Source organism: Sturnus vulgaris, chromosome 8 (genome assembly GCF_052056855.1).
Source record: "Sturnus vulgaris isolate bStuVul1 chromosome 8, bStuVul1.hap1, whole genome shotgun sequence".
Taxonomy (NCBI): Eukaryota; Metazoa; Chordata; class Aves; order Passeriformes; family Sturnidae; genus Sturnus; species Sturnus vulgaris.
In genome coordinates, this window is record NC_142250.1 from 35,385,976 (window position 1) to 35,405,125 (window position 19,150).

Sequence of the window (19,150 nt, forward strand, 5' to 3'; positions counted from 1 at the left end):
TTCCCGGCCGGACGCCCCCGGGAAGCGGCTCCGCTCCCGCCGGCCATTCCCGCTCCATTCCCGGACTATTCCCGTTCCATTCCCCGACCATGGAGGAACCCTGCGGCGCGGGCGCCGCTGCCCCGCTCAGGGGAGACGCCGAGGAGCCCAAGCAGGTGAGCGGCGCTGAGGGGGGGCCGTGGTAGGTGAGGTAGCGGGGCTGAGGGGGGGGGTCGAGCCTTCAGCTACGGACACAGCCCCCAGTGGTGTTTTAATTGAAGCGGTGTTTTTGATCTTCCTTCCGGTTTGTCAGGGCCAGAGTGCGGTAGGGAGCACGCTAATTATGATTAAGCGTTAATTGCGAGTAGTGTTGCTGTTGTTATGCCTAAGTGCATTGCATTTACGTAAGTGGTGTCCTGTGGAGCTGTTTTTTCCTCGACATGTGTTCGTTCAAAGCTCCTCGCACACGGGTGACAGCTGCGTGTTTTGCTGTGTTTGAAAAGAAATAGGCAGACACAAGGCTTATTTAATTTATTATTATTCGTTAAGGCAGAAGAGTGTTTGGCTTTAATGTTGGTATCGGTGGTAATGCTGGTGTTAGGGAACACTTGCTGTTAATAAACACGTACTTTCACAAACTTCAGTAGGAGTCATGAGTTCGTTTTAGCCTTTCTGAGTGATTTTGTGTTGTGTGGGTAGCTGACCTTGCTGGCACTTCATTCTCATACCTCAGTGTGCCCAGGTGGGCAGGAAGGCCACTGTCACCTGCTTGGATCAGCCAGTGTGGCCACAGGACCAGGGCAGTGGTTGTCCCCTTGTACTGGGCACTGCTGAGGTCCAGCCTCACATTTTGGGATTGCTTCTGGGGTTATTACATCAAGAAAGACCTGGAGAGTGTCCAGGGAAGGGAATGGAGCTGGAAAGGGGCTGGAGAATTTCTGAGGGAGCTGGGAAGGGGCTCAGCCTGGAGAAAAGGAGGCTCGGGGGGGCCCTGGTGGCTCTGCACAACTCCCTGACAGGAGGGGGCAGCCGGGGGGATTTGGGATCTGGGAACAGGGACAGGAGGAGAGGGAACGGCCTCAGGCTGGGCCAGGGGAGCTCAGGGTGGGTATTGGGAAAATTCCTTCATGGGAATGGTTGTCAAGCATTGGGATAGGCTGTCTGAGGCAGTGGTGGAGTCCCCATCCCTGAGGTGTCTAAGGAAAGATTGGATGTGTTGCTCAGTGCTCTGGTCTGGGTGACAGTGTGGTGATCCATCACAGATTAGACTTGATAATCTTGGAGGTCTTTTCCAACCTAAGTGATTCTGTCATAATTCCTAAAATGAAACTTATGCTTGACACAAGTTGAAATTGGGATAACCGGAAAACTGTGTGCTGGGGAAAGGTAAGTGAATATAGAACTGGATTTTGGTCACTTAGCATTAAAAATAACTTATCACAGAGCAAGCCTGATAGTTTTAATTGCCAGCACTTAAATAGAAGTCTAATTTCTCTCTGGAAACCAGGGGTCGGTGCTGTTCCTTGGAGGCAATGAGGTGAAGAGCAGTGCTGTGGTGAAATACTCCTCAGCCCCTCCTCAAGCAGCCTTTGCCCGTCTGCAGGAGAAAACTGACCTGAAGCTGCCTCCTGCCAACTGGTTACGGGAAAGTGCCAAGCTGGGAGCAGCAGGGACAACCATTCTGGGCAACAGCAAAAAAAGTAAACCCTTCTCAAGGTAAATAACAGCAGCCCCTCTTTTTTTTTTAGGCCTTTAAGAATAATTCTGATTGTGAATTTGGATCCTATGTCATTTAAAGTAGAAGGTATAGGTTTTACCATAGCAACTACATACTGCTTTGTCTTAACCATTCTCCCTCTACTTTTTCACGTTGAGTTGTTGCCTCTATGCTCTGTTCTTGTCTCCTTTGTAAATGATTGGTGATGTTGATTATTACTTTGTTCATGTGTTCGTGTTGACACCTTGGCTCACACAGTCAAACTTTTTGTTCTTCCCTGGTTGGCCCAGATCAAACTGGACTGGTTCAGCCAGCCCTTCTGCCTTTGATAACAGGTGAAAATGGAATATGTGGTTCCCCTTGGAAACCAATTTATAGATCTTCTGGATCTTTAGAAACTGGACCTGATTAATGGGAAATGAAATCTTGTATTTATATCAGGATTTCATATTCTATCAATCACATTATAGTGAAATGAGGGGCACACCCCAGGAGCAGTGTTACCTTTCAGTGTGGATATTTGCTAAATTGTTGAATGAGTTGAGTTCAGAGTGTTCATAAACATGAGGCTCAAATCCTGTGCTGATCAAGCAAATTCACACCAAGTCAGCCAGTCAGTGAAATTTAACAGTTTGTTCAAGGTCTGTGTTTATATCCTCATCATCTCTTTTAGGAGCTGTGCTTTTCAGAGCACAGTAACATGTTTTTCAGGGCTTTATGAATTTTTCATATTTATTTTAGATACTGTGTTTGTCAAATAGAGGCTGGCAGTTCAGTCTCTTTCTCTAATGTCAGTATTAAAAGCTGATAATGAAAGTTTAACATGCACATCACATATGTTTTGGATTTTGATAGTATTTGGATTTGTTTTAAAGAATGATTTGTACATTGAAATATTCCAACTTAAGTACCTTGTAATTTCCTTAATGAGGGTGGAGGAAGAGACAATGTGTCTGTTACAACATGTAGGGCAGTTCTGGAAAATGTGAATAAGAGGTAAAATTCAATTACAGTGACTAAAATTAAAGTCTTTATTAACCTTAATGCCTTAAAGAGAAACTCCTTAAACTCTTCTTATTTTCAGTGTTAAAAAGAATTCTTCCTTTTCTCTGATTTTTCTTGATTTCAACAAAGCTAAGTGTTTTAGAATATTGTTGAAATTAGATCTAAGCGCTTTCAAAGATATATTTGAAAAACTTGCAGAATATGAAGATGAAATAACTTTGCTAATTTTAGGTCTCATTACACTTGGTGATGTTTAGCTGGGTTATTTTTTTAATGAACTCTTTGAAAGACTTAACAGATGTTGGAACCCAGAAGCCTGGGAGTTTTGAACTTTCTGTACTTTCTGGCACTGACCCTCAAAAGAACACTGCTTTTGGCTTGAGGCCTTGGAGAAGGTTTCCAAATTGGAGTGATGGAGTTAGAATTACTGGTGTGTAGTTGGGGTAGAAGTGTGTAATATCACATGGTGAAGGGTTTGGAATGTGGGGTTTTAGAATATAGGGATAGGTATGGGACAAGATGGAAGTTCTGGGGCATTGTCTTTCTTCCTTCTTATTTCTCCTTCTTCTTGGTTTCAGGCAGTAATTTTTGGTTAGATAGAAAATCCCACAGTGCAGATCACAGGTGTTTGGTCATTGGGTCAAAAGTATAAATAATATAGATGTTAGCTTTTAATTGGACTGTTTGCCTTTAGAAGACCTTGTAACAAGCAAGATAGAGCTCCATTTTGCCATTTTTAGCTTGTTAGCTGGAAGTGCTACAGAACTCACTGTATTTTAGATAAGAATTAATAAACAACCAAGTCCAAACAAGAAAATCTGTCTCTTGTGCTTCAATCCTGGCTCTGACTGAAGGCAGAGGAAAGGAAGATAGCCACTAATAAACAGATAGAAAAGCCAGGTCTGGAGTGTCACACTGGAACTGTCTTAACTTGTAATATTCTTTTAAATAGCTTTGGGATGGCCTATGACTTCATTGACTCAGTTGGAAATGATGTGGATGTCGTATCTGATTCAGAGGTATGGATGCATGTTAAATTCTCTCACTCAAATTCTTACGTTGCATAAACTTTTAAGGTACAGTGATGGCTTCTGGCATCTTTGTGTCCTTTGGGGAAAAGGAAAGATCCCTTAATGAATCACAGATCACCAAGTAAGGGAGCTGTGATCACTGAATAAGGAATGTAGAGAGAAAGTCATATTTCCTCTGGAGTTCTATAAGTAATCTGCAGCTAAAGTATGCAGTTTAGTGAATGCAGCATCTCAGTAGTTGTCTTGTGTGTTTAAAATCAGTTATTTTGATGGAAACTGTTACTCTCAAGTTGTGTTGGTTTGTTTTTTTGCTATTTTTATCTAGAAGAGAGACCTCCCCTCCAAGTTCTTCTTTCCTTTGATTTTTGTCAGCTTATCAGCTCTTTTGGTGCTGGTAATATCTGTAGAATTCAGATGAGGCTACTCAGAAGAGAAAACACACTAATGTTAATATTTGTTAGCTTTGTATTCAGACTTAGATCTCTGTCTGGATTGCTTTGGACACCTGTCAAAGAATTGGTATTCCTGCTGTGGAAATAAAGGTTTACAATGCAAATCATCCACTTGCATATTTTTGTCATTTTTGTTGGTATGGTGATCCAATCAGAAGATGTTTAGTGTGTCTTGTTTCTACTGATGACTTGGTCTCTTTATCACGGTCACTTGTGTTCTATGCCCTCAGCAAATGCATTTTCTTGTGGAATGGTTTTTAGATCCCTGGCACTGTCAGGTTTTATTTGACCGTGTGTGCTGAGGTAGAATTGATTTTCTTCCCAGTGGCTGGTAAGGGACTGTTTTGGGATTATCCTGAGCACAGGTTGATGATACAGAGGTGTTTTTGTTGTTGCTGAGCAGGGCTTACACAGCCAAGGCCTTTCCTGCTTCTCATCCAGCTGTGCTGGCAGGGGGTGGGAGTGAATGGAAAGCCAGGGAGAGACACAGCCAGGACAGGTGACCCTGACTGACCAAAGTGGGCTGGAGGGAAAAAGAAGGAATAGGGAATGTTTGGAGAGATGGAGTTTAGACTTGGAGTCTCCCAAGTCACTATTACACATGATGGGGCCTTAGTTTCCTGACAGTTGTCATCCCGTGCAGCATAATTATATTGAATATTCTCTCTTTTCTCTTTTCTTCTGCAAGAACATCAAAAAACTCCTGAAGATCCCTTACAGTAAGTCCCATGTGAGCATGGCAGTGCACAGAATTGGGAGGACACTCCTGTTAGATGAGCTGGATATCCAGGAGCTCTTCATGAGATCATCTCAGGTGAACCACTTGGTTCTTGATAACTATGGCACATGGGCAAAATGCATTATTTCAAGAATAGAGTGGCAAAAAAATGACTGGAAATCCCTAAAAATCGTATGTTGGTACCAAAGGTGTTCTGTTCTGCAGCAGTTTACCCACAAATTATATCTGATGTCCTGTGTTCATGGTATTGTAGGGTTAATATTCTGTGTTTCACTTTTGTGTAGTATTGCTATACAATTTGATTTTATAAGCAATGTGTGTTTCTTACTATGTAGCCTCTTACATATCTGATTTTCTAATTAAGTCAGATTTTCAGTACAAACAAAATTTCCTAGAAGCTATGTTTTCAATAAATGACCAATTCAGGACTTCAGCTCTGTAGTTATTTTCAGGGTTTCTTCTTGTGGATGAATGTTTGTAAGTTTATAAAGCACTTGGATTACTTTACAGATGCTGCTTGACATTATTTTCATATTTCTTCTGTTGCCTAGACAGGGGACTGGACATGGCTGAAAGAGTTTTATCAAAGACTGATTGATCAGAAGTGGCAAAGAAAAAAGAAGAGTAAAGAACATTGGTACCAGAAGGCAATACTTTCTAAGTTTTTGTATTACAGGTAATCTTTTGTCTACATGAAACTTGAATTCTGCATCACTTTTGCTTGGTTTTTGATCTTGGGAGTAAATCTTAAAATTCCTTTATCGTCTGACTTACTTCTTTCTCTTTATACAGAGGGAATTGAGGGGTGAGGTCAGGAAATAACATGAAATATTTTCACAGAAATTGAAGTATTTTACTTTAAAATTGAAATACTCAAGCATAAAATAAACAGCATGACTTAATTAACTGCATATCAGCCAAGTCGTTTGTTGGCAAGGGTGCATCAAACATAGCAACTCTAAAAATGGATCTGTTTGCATCTTGTCGGCTGAACTTGTAAATGTTTCCTTGTTAGCATTAATGGAGATGGAGCTGCTCAGCCTGTTCCTTCCACTTCCAAGCAGCACCAGGAGGGTCCTGTTGCAGGTGAGAGTGATGAAGCAGGAAGGGCCTCCTGGCCAGCTCCTTTTGAAATGCCTTCCTCGCTATCTGAAGATCCAGGTGCCTCTAACCAGGTTGGTGTGGAGAATGTTTTACATGGCACCACAGTGTTTGTAGAGCCACAGATGTGCAAAGGTTCTCAGAAATGCTGCTGCAGATCCCTTTGCTGAAAGAGCTGAGCTAAGGCATGAGAGAACTTGGCAGGAGGTGCAGTTCCAGATTTGCCAGTGGTTCAGAGTTCCAAATTTCAGCTATTTGTTTTGTCACTGTAATGTTAAATTGCTGTTTATCCCAGCATCTTTGAGAAACAAAGCCTTTGGCTAAGAGTAGTCATTGGTGCCTTGACCTAAAACTAGGGAAATCCTGATAATCAGAAGATGTGTCTGGAAGCTTAAAGTTCTGGCCTTTCTTTTTAAAATCTATCTTCTGGTGACTCTGAATTTATTAGATGAAGAGGAAAATCAAAATTTCTGGAAAGGGAAAACAGTTAAGCAGTACTTAAAAATATTTGCCATGGGATTACACAAGTGAAAGGGGAAATGTTTACAACAATTATGCAACAAGCTATGATTAGTATCAGGCCCTAATTCAGGGTTTCTCTTCTGGCTTAACTTATTTATGAAAACTGTTAATTCCTGTGGCTTTTGTGAGTAATATAAAACAGGAATTGATTTAATTTTGGAGAGGTTGAAAGATCTGTTGTCTTCAGTCTGCATTAATATAATAATGATGAATACATTTGTGCTTGCACAGTATTAAGACTGATCTGCCAAATTTAGGGAGCTTCTAACCTACATAAGCCATAAAATTGTAACAGCATGTACTGTGTGGAGAAACACTTCAGTGCTTGAAAGCTTCTAGAAAAAGGACTTCTCTCATCCACTCTCTTGAGGAATCATTGCCCAGTTCAGCAGACTGTTGATCATCAAGAAGCTGTTGTGCATTTGCACAGTGCCATTTTATTCAGTTTATAAGTAAGCCAGCAGGATATAGAGGTTTTTCTTCTGGACACTGATTATGGTGTTGACCCTGGGTTAGTAAGGAGCTCCTATAAACTTCCTGGTTTCTTCCCAGAACCTCTGAGTATATTGCAAAATATAACATTTTGGCACTAACAATATAAAAGAAGCATTCTAGTCACTACCTAGAGGCCTTTGCAGTTTAATGCATGTTTATTTAAAGTTGCTGGTGGTAAAGTTTTTTCCCTTACATGCTTTTGTTGTTCATATCTTTTTAAATGGCCGACTTGACCTCAGCAGCAGAATCACTCCTTATCCTTGTGCTCTCCACAGGGAAATGTGCCTCTTGAACCCTCATATCTAGTGGGGCACGTGGCCTCAGCCCCCAGAGAACAAAACCTGACTCCTTTGTTCAATGACGGGGAGAACAGTCAGGTATGCTTTATGTGAGAGCTGAACCCCCCAGGTTAAACCAATGCCTCCAAACTGGGCCTCAACTGGAACCAAGGGCAAACCTCAGTCCCTGTAGAAGTAGCTTTTGTGGCATCTGCAATTTTAAGTTCCTGTGAATGTGCTGGGTTCATCGTGTGCTGGCTTTTATTTGCTGCTTTGGCTTCTTGCTGTCTCATAATTCCACAGAATGTCATAGAGAACAAGTGTTATACCACTGATTTACAGGCCAATTCTGTTTTCTCTTAATGAAGGGGCTTAAAAATGACTTTGTTCGTAATATCTTGTGGACCTTTGAAGATATCCACATGTTAGTGGGATCAAATATGCCAATATTTGGAGGTGGGAGATACCCTGCTGTCAGCCTGCGTCTCAGGTGAGCTTAGAAGTTCCTAGATATTATTTATACCAGCCTTGACTAATTTGTTACTCTGTTTCATAGTTAGCTATCTGCATTTTTTGCTATTTTTATAAAAGAGAGCAGTCATAGTTCTCCTCCTGGGAGTCTGAATTTCAGTAGCTGCTTGCTGATAATAAGCACTTAAAATGTGATTGAGCAGTGAGACAGGACTGTTCCAGTCCCAATTTAATATCATTCCCTTTGTTGTCACTCTTCCTGTTCCTGCCTCTACATAGGCGAAGAATGAGCAAAAACTTGAAGCTCATTTGGTGTATTTGCCATCTTTTTAAGATGGAATTCTAGGAATTAACAGTACCTTGCTCTTCAAGGAATTCTGGAAGATCTGGTAGAAGGTTTGTGCTATAATTAGTTGCAGCTGAAAGTGCTGTGCCTTTAGAAATTCTGAAGTACTTACTATCTTGGTAATAGTGTGGCATCTGAAGCCTGCTAAGTGTGGGCAAAAACTCCAAACTGCTGATGGAATGTGAGCATATTCCATTGGAGAGATCAGCATGTCTATTAATACAACAATTCACAAATAATTGTTTTAGTATTCATCTGCTCTCAGGTGATTTAAACCCAAATCCTATTAGTAAACATCCCTAATAGTTCCTGAAGGTTAAACAAAGATTGAAACAACACTAGAAATATCTTGTTTTAGGGATAACAACAAGCCAATAAATGTGCTAACAGGGATTGACTATTGGTTGGACAACTTGATATGCAACGTACCAGAGCTTGTGATGTGCTTTCATGTCAATGGAATTGTTCAGGTAAGTCTGGCTCTTTGCATTATGCCTTAAAATAATAATTCATTCTTCATCTTCTAAAATTGCCTCAGTTATAATAGATCCTTCACACTGTTCTGAGCAAAGATGACAGAAATCCTGTGTTGCAGAATGAGAAGCATCTTAGGAAGCTTGCAGCAGTCATCTAAAAATAGTGTGTTCTTTCTTCCCCTCTCTTTCATGCATACAAGATTCCTTCTTCCCCTGATGTTTGAGTGAAGAAGAAAATAAAGAATGCAACAGCAGAAATAAGTTCCTTACATCTTGAAATGTGCAGTGTTCCCTTGCCAAGACAGGTGCAAGCTTTTGAATGCTTGTTTATACTGTCTTACTGTAGACCAGCTGTGTTTCTCTTCTACCTGGTAGCCTGGAGTTGTTTCTTTGGCTGACTAGGTTTCATTGAAATAACAGCTGTTGCACCTTCTCCCCCTTATTTTTCCTCATCTTTTGTTCTCCATTCACCATGTTTGTGATAGCTTTAAGAAGGATCCATTTCTTTGATTGAGTAGCATAGTCAAGATGTGCTTGCTTAAAGTAAATCATGGAAATTAACTCAATTTATCATAATAGAAGCCTTTGTTTCTTTTAGCTGTTGATAGAGACACTGATATATTAATTTTGGTGTCACAAAATCCTTCTAAGCTTGAGTTTTAATTTCTGTTCTTTGCAGAAATATGAAATGATCAAGACTGAAGATATTCCCAATTTGGAAAACTCTAATTTTTCTACCAAAGTGATAAAAGATATTGCTCAAAATATCTTATCTTTTCTGAAATCAAATTGCACCAAAGAAGGACACACCTATTGGCTGTTTAAAGGTAAGAAGGTTTAGATCAATTTGAAAAGATCGATGGTAATGTGATGTTGATTAATGAAAGATTTTTCTTTTCAGCAAGTGGGAGTGATATAGTAAAGCTCTATGACCTCACCACACTTTGTGAAGAGACTGAAGACAAATACCAAAACCCTTTTACAATGCCAGTGGCAATTCTGCTGTACAAGTGAGTTTTTATCATTTTTGTTGCAGTACTTAATTCTTATTGCAGTTCTGTTCAGAACACAGACCAAAAATCATGACCGAATGACAATTATTCACAAACTTGCTATATCTTAGTCCCACTAGATCAAAACGAACTTTTTCCTTTTCACCATTTCTCCGTGTAAACTTCTTTGCTGATAAAATCTTGTAGACCCCTCATAAAGTTTGGAAGATTTACAGTTGAAGAATATTGTTTAAAGCTTCTTTTTTTTCCAGCACAAACAATTTATCCAGGGATTTTACTGTTTTGTTCAACTTTCTCTTAGAGTTGCTTGCAATATGATGCTGAAGAAAAACCAGAACAAGAAACACTATGGCACAATCAGAACGTTGCTCCTGAATTGTCTGAAGTTGTTGGACAATGGCAGACATCCTCAAGTAAGAATTCAATGTTTTCTTGCACTTTTATGTAAATATAACAATGCTGTCATCATAATAAACCTGGTAATAAATAGTGTGCTACTTCTTCCTCCAAAAGATACTTAAATTTATAAACGAACTTAAAAATTAATTTTATTTTTAAAGAATCGCCATGCTATTTTTTAATTAATATTTTTTGCTGCTCCTCATTGCAGCACAAGTCTTCTGTCGTGCCCCAAAAAGGAACTTTTTATTACATTCACTCTCTTCTTGCTGCCAGAGAGCCCTCTGGGAGCAGATCCTGGATAAAAAGTGTAAAATGTGAATATATTCACATTTTACTCTGAAAGTGGCTGAAAACTGGGACAGGGCAAACAGAGAAGTTGTAGTCTCCATCCTTTCAGATACTCAAATCCCAGCTGGACACAGTTCTAAGCAACCTGTCTTGATAAGTGGGTTGGGTTAGAGAGTCTCTAAATGATTTAAGCTGTTTTCAACTGAAAATGAATCCCAAAAATGTGATGTGAAAAATTTGAATCATATTTAGAACGGATTACAAGGGGAGACATGGCACACTTTAAACTAATAAGAATGTGGATTCCTTCTAGAGTTGTGAAAGGTTTTCAAAATCCCAGTGGCATCTCTTCATTTTTTTTTTTTGCTTGCATAAGATCCTTGTGCTGTCTCCTGTGGTCTGTGGGCTGTTAGAACAGGCAGTACTTGTTCTCTACCAATTGGTTTTTATTCTCTTCTAAACTTGATCAGCTTGGATCCTTTTCCCTTGCAGGGAATTTGCTCAGGGTGTATTTGCAGGTTATCAAACACCTCTTTGCATGTCCTCTGTACTCTTTATTCTAAGACAATTTATGTTCTTGCCTCTCAAAAATTTAACTTGAGAATGAATCATTTTTTTTCTCTTCTTTGCAAAGATTATTGCTTCAGCAAACTACATGTTATCAGAGCTTTTTCAGCTGGATGAACCTAAAAAAGAAGACAGTGCAGACTTTCCTATGAATGGAAATTCTGATGAGAGTTACAGTGAGGAAGAGGAAGAGATGCCAGACAGTGATGAAAATGGTTCTTACAGCAACAGTTCTGATCCCCCAGATGACAATAAAGCAGTGGCAATAATCAAATCTGTTGGGGAGTTGTCAGTACCAGAAAAGTACAAGTCTGTGCATCGAATACGTGTAAGTGACACTCTGGGGGTATTTAATGGTTTTCCTGGATGATTCAATTCATGGGACAAAAGTGAGGAGTGAAATTCAGTTCCCTGATTTTGCCCTCAAGTTAACTGAAGTGGGCAAAGAAACATTTGATGAGCTGCTCATAAAATCTGAGGTGTTTGAATTTTATGGTAGAGCAAGCTTCATGTAAATTTTTTTCCTTATCATATTCCAATTAGTCTTGATGTTACCTCTCACTTGTATCTTCTGGCCAGTCATTTTTATATTTCCTATGTTGACATTTCCTCTCTTCCCTCTCTGGTGCCCCACTGAAGCCCAGCTGTGCATTCCCTGTCTGCCACGGCACCGAGGAGCGCTGCAGGCTGGTTCTCAACCACGTCCTGGAGGTGAGTTCACTGCCAGCTTCCTGAGGATGCTTCACCTCCCACCCAATTCTTCATCCACTCTATGTTTGCTAAATATTGCTCTCAAGGTGAATGAAATTATTTTCTCCCTTTTGCAGGGTTTGAAGTCTGTTGACAGCAGTGTTAAAAAAGAAGGCGACCTTCCTGCAGCTGACCCCAGCACTCCAATCCCATTGAAATATGAGGATGAATCCACCAGTGGTGGTCCTGAGTCTCTGGAAAAACAGATGGCCTTATTTCTAGACAAAAGTAAGTGGCATTGTTGTGCAAATAAGACCTTTCCAGTGCCAACACAAACTGCTGCTACTTTATTTTGATTGTCAAAACAGTGTGTTTAAATCACTAATTACACCATTGCCTAAGGAAAAGTGCGCTGAAAATTGGAGAACAGTCTGTTCCTTTTTAAATATGAAAAGAGAAGCTCATTTGGGTTATTTTGCATAGCAAAGAATCTTTTATTAGTCAACACATGATTTTACTGGACCCTGTTTAGATGTGGCTTTCAGATGACTTCCATAAGGGCTTGGTATTTTGAGGTTTGGTATGTGGAGCACCATAAGTTTTGTGGGTTGTTTTAAAAATAGGCTTAATTTCTTTGTGTGTGTGTGACCTGGATGCTTTCTGGAAGAATTTTATCCTTCTGGCAGGTTTTGTTCCTGCATTAGTCTTGGTGCTTGAATTGCATATAAAATGTCTACTAGGATTTTGTTTTCTTTCTGTTGTGAAAGGAAGCAGCAAATAAAATATGTTTTGTTTGCTTAAATGCTCAAACTCCAGAAGTTTCAGACTACAGTATCACTATTTTATTTTGTTCTGGAGTGAGATAAAAAGTTCCAGGAAAGACTTTTTGTTTGAAAGCAGTAGAGTTCTTTGCAGGGCAAGGAGCCCTGTAAGCATAGCCCAGAAAAAACTTTGTCTTGCCTACTTTGGCAGTTCTTTATTCTTTCCTTTCTCCTTCCTTTTTCCCTTTGAAGAATCTCTGAATAAGAAATCAGTTCAGTTTTGAGTTATTCATACTCAGACGTTCCTGGATCTGTTCTTGAGTCCATCCCTGAAGTAGCAGCAGTGCTACTTGTTCACTTCTGTTCCCCAGTCCTTGAGTTTGTTTTGTGATATGAGTTACATATTTTCTCTGCCACTTGTACATATTTACATACTTAGGGAAAGGATAAGTGCTGTAAATCCTGGAATTTCTGACTTCAAGAGAACTACTTACACACACAGGGTGGGGTGTTACTGTTTTAGGTATGTCTTTGTCCTAATAAGACATGTAGTGCTTAAGACTTTATTATATGTTTAAATATTGTTATAAGATAGTGGGTTTACAAGTCAGGCCTTGTAGGTCCACCTTAAGCAAGAGACTCATTTCTGTGTGCAAATGCTGTCAGGGCAAAACTGTCCCTTGGTAGGGACAGGCCTTAAATCAGGAACAGTGACCTGTTCTTTCTGGCTCCATAACCACTGCAGCATCAAAGGAAAGCTTCATAACCTTCTGCAGACAATATCTTGAAATAAGTGTGAAAATGTGCTTGGTTTTCCTGTGGGAAGGACCAGGTTATCCACGTTCTTGTGTGCTGGAGGCTAAACCCACACATGGAAGCTTTCTCACCGCGGCTGTTCATACAGAAACTGAGCATTTATCTTAAGGATTTGGTAGAGAATATGACAAATTCTGCTTGTGGCTTCTTTGTTTTTTCCTATTGCTCCCTGAGAGAGTAGTGGTGGCCTCTGCTGTGTTTCACAAGCTGAGCTCAGAGGTCACCTGCAGTGTCACTGTCCCACTGGATTCCAGCATCCTGCTGTCCAGGTGCAGAGCATGGAGCAATGATAATGGAGTGGCAGACGAGCTGGCAGAGCTCTGCCTGTGCAGGGCTCTAATCAGGCAATTCCCATCCTGCCTGTGCAGATGCAGTCATGTCCAACCTCTGGCGTGTGTTAGAGGGGAGGGTCACTAACGAGGTTCTGTTCCTCTTACAGTGGGCTCCTTCCAGAAGGGGAAGCATTGCAGTCAGTCAGGAATGATTCCTGGATCGTGGCAATATAAAATGAAGCTCCAGCTCATCCTGAAGTCATCCAGAGCTTATTATGTCCTGTCTGATGCTGCTATGATCCTGCAGAAGTACGGGCGAGCACTGCGATACATCAAGCTGGCCTTGCAGTGCCATGGTGAGATTCTTGAATGGATTTGTCACCTGTGCCACTGCCTGGAGATACCTGTCACCACTTCAGATACTGCTGTGAATGATTTTTCCCTGTGGTGTGCAGTGACAAGTTTGACAAGCTTGTGTCTAACTAAGCTCAGTTTGCAGGGCAGAAGTCTGTAGTGAGGGTAGAAAGACAATCCCATTTTGACAGGTTGGGAACTGGAGGGCACATTTGGAGGAGCTCCAGAGCAGTTGAATTTGGGAGAGTCTGCCCTGGTGCCAAGGCCAAGTCAGTGTTCTGTGCTCCAAGTGAGGCTGCTGCAAGCTGATGGTTTTTCCCTGGTGGTTCCCATGTTATTTAAATATATCCTTGACTCTGAGAAATACAAAACCTCTTCAGCAGCTGAATTGGATGCTCCTCTAAAATAGAATACATCTTGAAGTATAACTGAGGAAAAGGAAAAAAGTAAAATCAGGCTGTTTAGACTAATACTGCCATAATGAGAGTAACTAACTGGGAAATGCCAGTAGCTAAAGTGCTGCTATTTTCCTGCCATAAGAGAAGGCTCCTTTCTTAGGGCAGGAGGAAGTTTATAAAGCAAACCCACTTGATCTTAGCACAAAGCATCAATAGACCTCTCAATAACTCAGAGCACTCTGCAGCTTTCAGTCTTTTATAGACTTGAGAAGCAACTTTAAACTCTACCTTTTGGAAATGAACTTTTCAAGCTGTATCTCCCTTGAGTTAATCTGCAGAAAGTCAGTTTTCCCTTGGTCAAATTTGAGGTTAGCATTTGTAATTACCAGACTGTTCATCTTGGACAGCACAGGGCTCTCTTTAAACCATCAGCTGTGTAGAGCAGCTGTGACTTTAAAATAGGTTATTTCTTCTGAGGATAACATGTTGTCACACTTATTCTCTGTATGCAGACAGGTAACATAAAACCCAATTATCTTGTCAGCATGTGTCAAGCCTTTTGATGTGTAATTCTCCTCTTTCCCCCTCCCTCATCCATGTTTTTATTCCCACCAGATACCTACTGCTGTCTGTGTGGCAGCATGCTGCCCGAGGTGCTGGTGTTCCTGTGCCAGTGCTTAACCCTTTGTGGAGATATTCAGTTAATGCTGGCTCAGAATGCAAACAACAGAGCAGCCTACCTTGAAGAATATAATTACCAGACTAAAGAAGATCAGGAGATATTACACAGCCTTCACAGAGAATCCAGGTGCCAAGGTATGATCCTGACACAGGAGAAGTGCCAGACTTTGGATGCATGACAGACATAAATAATTCCATTGGGTTTCCTCAAAACCATGCACTAGGAGAAATTGTGGCAGAGGGGTTATTGCACTTCACTTCTGTTTCCTTCAGAGAAGGCTCATCCTGCCTGTCATACTGAAGGGGGTTGTCAAGGTATTGTATGACATTGCCTGAAGCTGTGAAACAACTAAAGGCAGTAACTGTTTCAGTAATAAATAAAATCTACCTGACATGAGTCTTGTACTTGCTCTCGACATTTTTCCCTAGACTTAAATTGGAGAAATACTGTTTGGCACAAAGGCTTTGCATTTTGTTTTCCAGTGTTTGCCTGGGCTACAGATTTATCCACAGACTTGGAATACCAGCTTTCTGTCAGCTGTAAATGCTATGAAGCAGCTTATGAAATCCTACTCTTCAGTAACTTAAAAAGCCAAAATCCAGAGCAGCACATCCAGGTGCTCAAGAGGATGGGCAATATCAGGAATGAGATTGGAGTGTTCTACATGAACCAGGCAGCTGCAGTGCAGACTGAGAGAGTAGGCAAGTATCCTTTCTTCATTCCTGACCGTTTCATGGAGCTACAGCAGTGATCAAGTTCACTAATTGTATGAGAAATCTATTTCTGAGTATAAAGAGGACATCTAAATGACTTTGTAGTTTTTTAATATCCACTGTCATTATTTGTTTACAGTAGATCACTGTGGCCTGTGCACTGTTGTTAATTGAACCTAAACTGAATAATGGAATATATTGTTTGGATAAATTCTTTTAAAATATGTAGAATGCTCTCAAAAAGCCATCAGGGAAACTTCAAACTGTGTTGTGAAAGGGAGGGCACGTTGCATTCTTGATGTGTTGGGTTTAGCCCAGCATGAACAAGCATCATCTTAATTTAAACATAAGAATAGCTTCAGTAAATTACAGTAAATCACAGGCTTCAGCCTGTGAATTTTTTTGCAAGTAAAACCTTGGAAGCTTCCTTCTGGTTTTATTTTTGGTGAGTTTTTTTGAGGAAAAGCTTTTTAGGGTGAGGTATTCAGTGGGGTTTTGTTTTTGAAAGCAAATCCAATCTTGTCTGGGAGTAAGAGTTCTCTTAAGTAGAACAAGTGAGGGGCTGGTAGTTCAGTATAAACAGCTCCCATTCCCCAAATGCCAGCTGTTTCCTGTGACCTTTGTCCAAGTGTTAGTTGATGAATTTTGGCTTGGACTTTGAATTCTCTGATTTGTCATCATCTCTGGGTTTTTGCAGAGGTTACTTAGTTGAAATTAAACCTTAAAATATTGCATTTTTTGTCTGTTAACTGTCTGTAAAAGTCATATTTTGTTTGCTTCATACTGAAAATTTATAGAAGTAACTCCAATCTCCTGAATTATTACTGTGGAAACAAAATCTGGTGCATCCTGTTAATTTTTTGGTGTTCTGTGTGTCCTATCATTGGAATTCTTTTGTAAGTATAGTAGGTGTAATAGTGCACTTCAGGGATTAAACCTTCAACCATCTGGAAATCTTAATATTTTTTGTGAATTGGATCTTTAGAATCATTTACCCCCCCTTGAATTCTAAGAGATGGTTTATAGGGGAGACAGAATGGAAGGGTTTGTTCAGGATGTCTGAGGAATTTGAGTCTCTAAGCCTTGTGCTTCACCCTAGTGAGTAAAAACGTCTCAACAACAGAGCAGCAGCTCTGGAAGAAAAGTTTCTCCTGCTTTGAAGAAGGAATTCAGAATTTTGAGTCCATTGATGATGCCACCAATGCTGCCCTTCTGCTATGCAACACGGGGAGGCTGATGAGGATCTGTGCCCAGGCTCACTGTGCAGCTGAAGGGGATTTCAAAAGGGAGTTTTCCCCAGAAGAGGCCCTTTATTACAATAAGGTAACACCTCGCTGGTTTATGCAGGGTCCAGACCCCAAAATGCCTTTTACTGTGAGGTATTTGTGAATACTTTGGTATCTGGGTGGAATAATCTGGGATAGCTGTCCTGCTTCCATACTATCCTAATCCTTGCTGTGTGGGCTTTGGTGGTGGTGTTGAGGTTTGATTGCTGTGACATTCACATGCTGATACTGAACATAATGCAGGGCCACACACAAGGGAGGAGAATTGCATGGTCAGAATTGATTATCAAATGGGAAATGCTGAAGAGAGCTCAGGGAGATATTTTGAGTAAAGGGGAAGTTGATTTCTAGTTGTTAGAAATGTAGGCAGTAACTGTGTACATGATTTTGTCATTTGTAGGCTATTGACTACTACCTGAAGGCATTGAGGTCTCTGGGGAAGAGGGATGTGCATCCAGCTGTTTGGGATTCTGTGAACTGGGAGCTGTCTACAACATATTTCACCATGGCAACTCTGCAGCAGGATTATGCTCCCTTATCCAGAAAGGCTCAGGAACAGGTAACAGGAGGCATTTGTTGTGTCTGAAAAAATGCATTGTTGGCATGCTGGAAAACTCACCAGGGAGCAAAATTGGTATTGGAATTGTAGAATCATACAATGGTTTGAGTTGGAAAAGACCTTAAAACGCATCCAGTGCCACCCCTGCCATAGCAGGGACACCTTCCACTGTCCAGCTTGGCCTTGGGCACTGCCAGGGATTCAGGGGCAGCCACAGCAAATCTGGACACCCTGTGCCAGGGCCTCCTCACCCTCACAGGGAGCAATTCCTTCCCAGTATCTACTCTAAATCTTCCTTCCTTCAGCTTAAGGCTGTTTCCCCCTTTGTCCTATACTACATGCCCTTATGAAAAGCCCCTCTTCAGGGAATTTTTATTAAATTTGTATGTATTTATTTCTGTTGTAGATAGAGAAGGAAGTCAGTGAAGCCATGATGAAGTCCTTGAAGTACTGTGATGTTGATACAGTGTCTGAACGACAGCCCCTGTGCCAGTACCGAGCTGCCACCATCCACCACAGGCTGGCTTCAATGTACCACAGCTGCCTCAGGAACCAGGTATTGCTGCAGACTCTTGGATTTTCTAAATTCCCTCCTTAGCATGTTCAATATGTGTGGAGCTGATATTTATCCTTCTGCCTGTAGCTGGGATATATTTATTTCAATTACTTAACCAAAGAAACGAGTGCTGTTTCCCAGCCCTCTCTTTCCAGTGGCTCCTCATGAACATCCAGAGAGGGGAGGTTTACTCTGTGCTCTCCTGTGAGTGCAGGTTGGGGATGAGCACCTGAGGAAGCAGCACCGTGTCCTTGCTGATCTCCACTACAGCAAAGCAGTGCGACTCTTCCAGCTCCTGAAGGACGCCCCCTGTGAGTTCCTGCGTGTGCAGCTGGAGAGAGTGGCCTTTGCAGAGTTCCAGATGGCCAGTAAGTGCAACTCTGGCTTTAAACAGCTTTCCAAAGCACCACTACCTACTTAGTTTTGTTTTTAGATAATTAAATTTATATGAGAGCAGGAGCAATCTGCTGCTCAGAATAGAATTTTCCTCAAGAGAGGAGACAGAGCACTTTTATCTTGCTGGTTTTCAGCTCACCAGGGCAGTATGTGCTTTCTTCCTAACTCTTGAAGTCTTTGGATGGAAGAAAAATACAGTCTGTAACTCAAGCCTTTTGTCCTTCATTTTTATGGTTATTTTTAGGTCAGAACAGCAGTGCTGGGAAATTAAAGACTCTGTCTGGGGCCCTTGATATAATGACCAAAACCAAGGGTGCATTTCAGCTCATCAGGAAGGAGCTTGTGGCAGAAACTGAACAGGTAAAGGAACTTCAAATGATGTGATACCTGCTCCCTTCTGGCTTGTGCCTTCACCAAAGAATGGTCATTTGGCAGTTAAAATATTCCTTGGTTAATTTTCCATAGAGCCAGTGGCTTAAAGAATGTGGGCAGAGTTAGATGTATTGCAATTCTTCCTTAACCTGAAGTGGATAAAAAAATTCCTCCAAAACATGATCCAGAGATGGATTAAAACACATTTTTTACAAATGTGGACTGCCTGTGTCAATGGACTTCTTGTGCAACTCTGCTATTCCTTAAAAATTTTCTCTAAGAACTTCAGAATCTGTGTATAATAAAAAGCTCTCTGTTATAATTAATATTTAAATATTAAAACATGCAGGGCTGTCTGTAGCCAGTGTGAATTATGTTCCTCATGCCTCAGTCAAGAATTACTTGCAGGATGT

At 40.9% G+C, this 19,150-nt stretch overlaps 1 protein-coding gene across 2 annotated transcripts in view; it reads left to right on the forward strand.

Moving 5' to 3' along the window:
- EDRF1 (erythroid differentiation regulatory factor 1) overlaps positions 1-19,150 on the forward strand; it is a 21,936-nt gene continuing 2,786 nt past the window's right edge. Inside the window, exons 1-23 of one of the 2 annotated variants that reach the window (XM_088169444.1) lie at positions 1-155; positions 1,487-1,695; positions 3,654-3,720; positions 4,873-4,998; positions 5,475-5,599; positions 5,939-6,098; positions 7,317-7,418; positions 7,688-7,809; positions 8,495-8,606; positions 9,292-9,439; positions 9,514-9,622; positions 9,927-10,038; positions 10,950-11,210; positions 11,522-11,593; positions 11,710-11,860; positions 13,589-13,777; positions 14,789-14,989; positions 15,338-15,560; positions 16,672-16,891; positions 17,255-17,413; positions 17,820-17,969; positions 18,184-18,337; positions 18,610-18,725. In XM_088169444.1, the coding sequence (XP_088025570.1) occupies positions 90-155; positions 1,487-1,695; positions 3,654-3,720; positions 4,873-4,998; positions 5,475-5,599; positions 5,939-6,098; positions 7,317-7,418; positions 7,688-7,809; positions 8,495-8,606; positions 9,292-9,439; positions 9,514-9,622; positions 9,927-10,038; positions 10,950-11,210; positions 11,522-11,593; positions 11,710-11,860; positions 13,589-13,777; positions 14,789-14,989; positions 15,338-15,560; positions 16,672-16,891; positions 17,255-17,413; positions 17,820-17,969; positions 18,184-18,337; positions 18,610-18,725 (3,354 nt within the window). In that variant the 5' untranslated portion in view covers positions 1-89. The remainder of the gene's footprint in view (positions 156-1,486; positions 1,696-3,653; positions 3,721-4,872; positions 4,999-5,474; positions 5,600-5,938; positions 6,099-7,316; positions 7,419-7,687; positions 7,810-8,494; positions 8,607-9,291; positions 9,440-9,513; positions 9,623-9,926; positions 10,039-10,949; positions 11,211-11,521; positions 11,594-11,709; positions 11,861-13,588; positions 13,778-14,788; positions 14,990-15,337; positions 15,561-16,671; positions 16,892-17,254; positions 17,414-17,819; positions 17,970-18,183; positions 18,338-18,609; positions 18,726-19,150) is intronic. The other variant, XM_088169445.1, reaches the window with a different exon arrangement.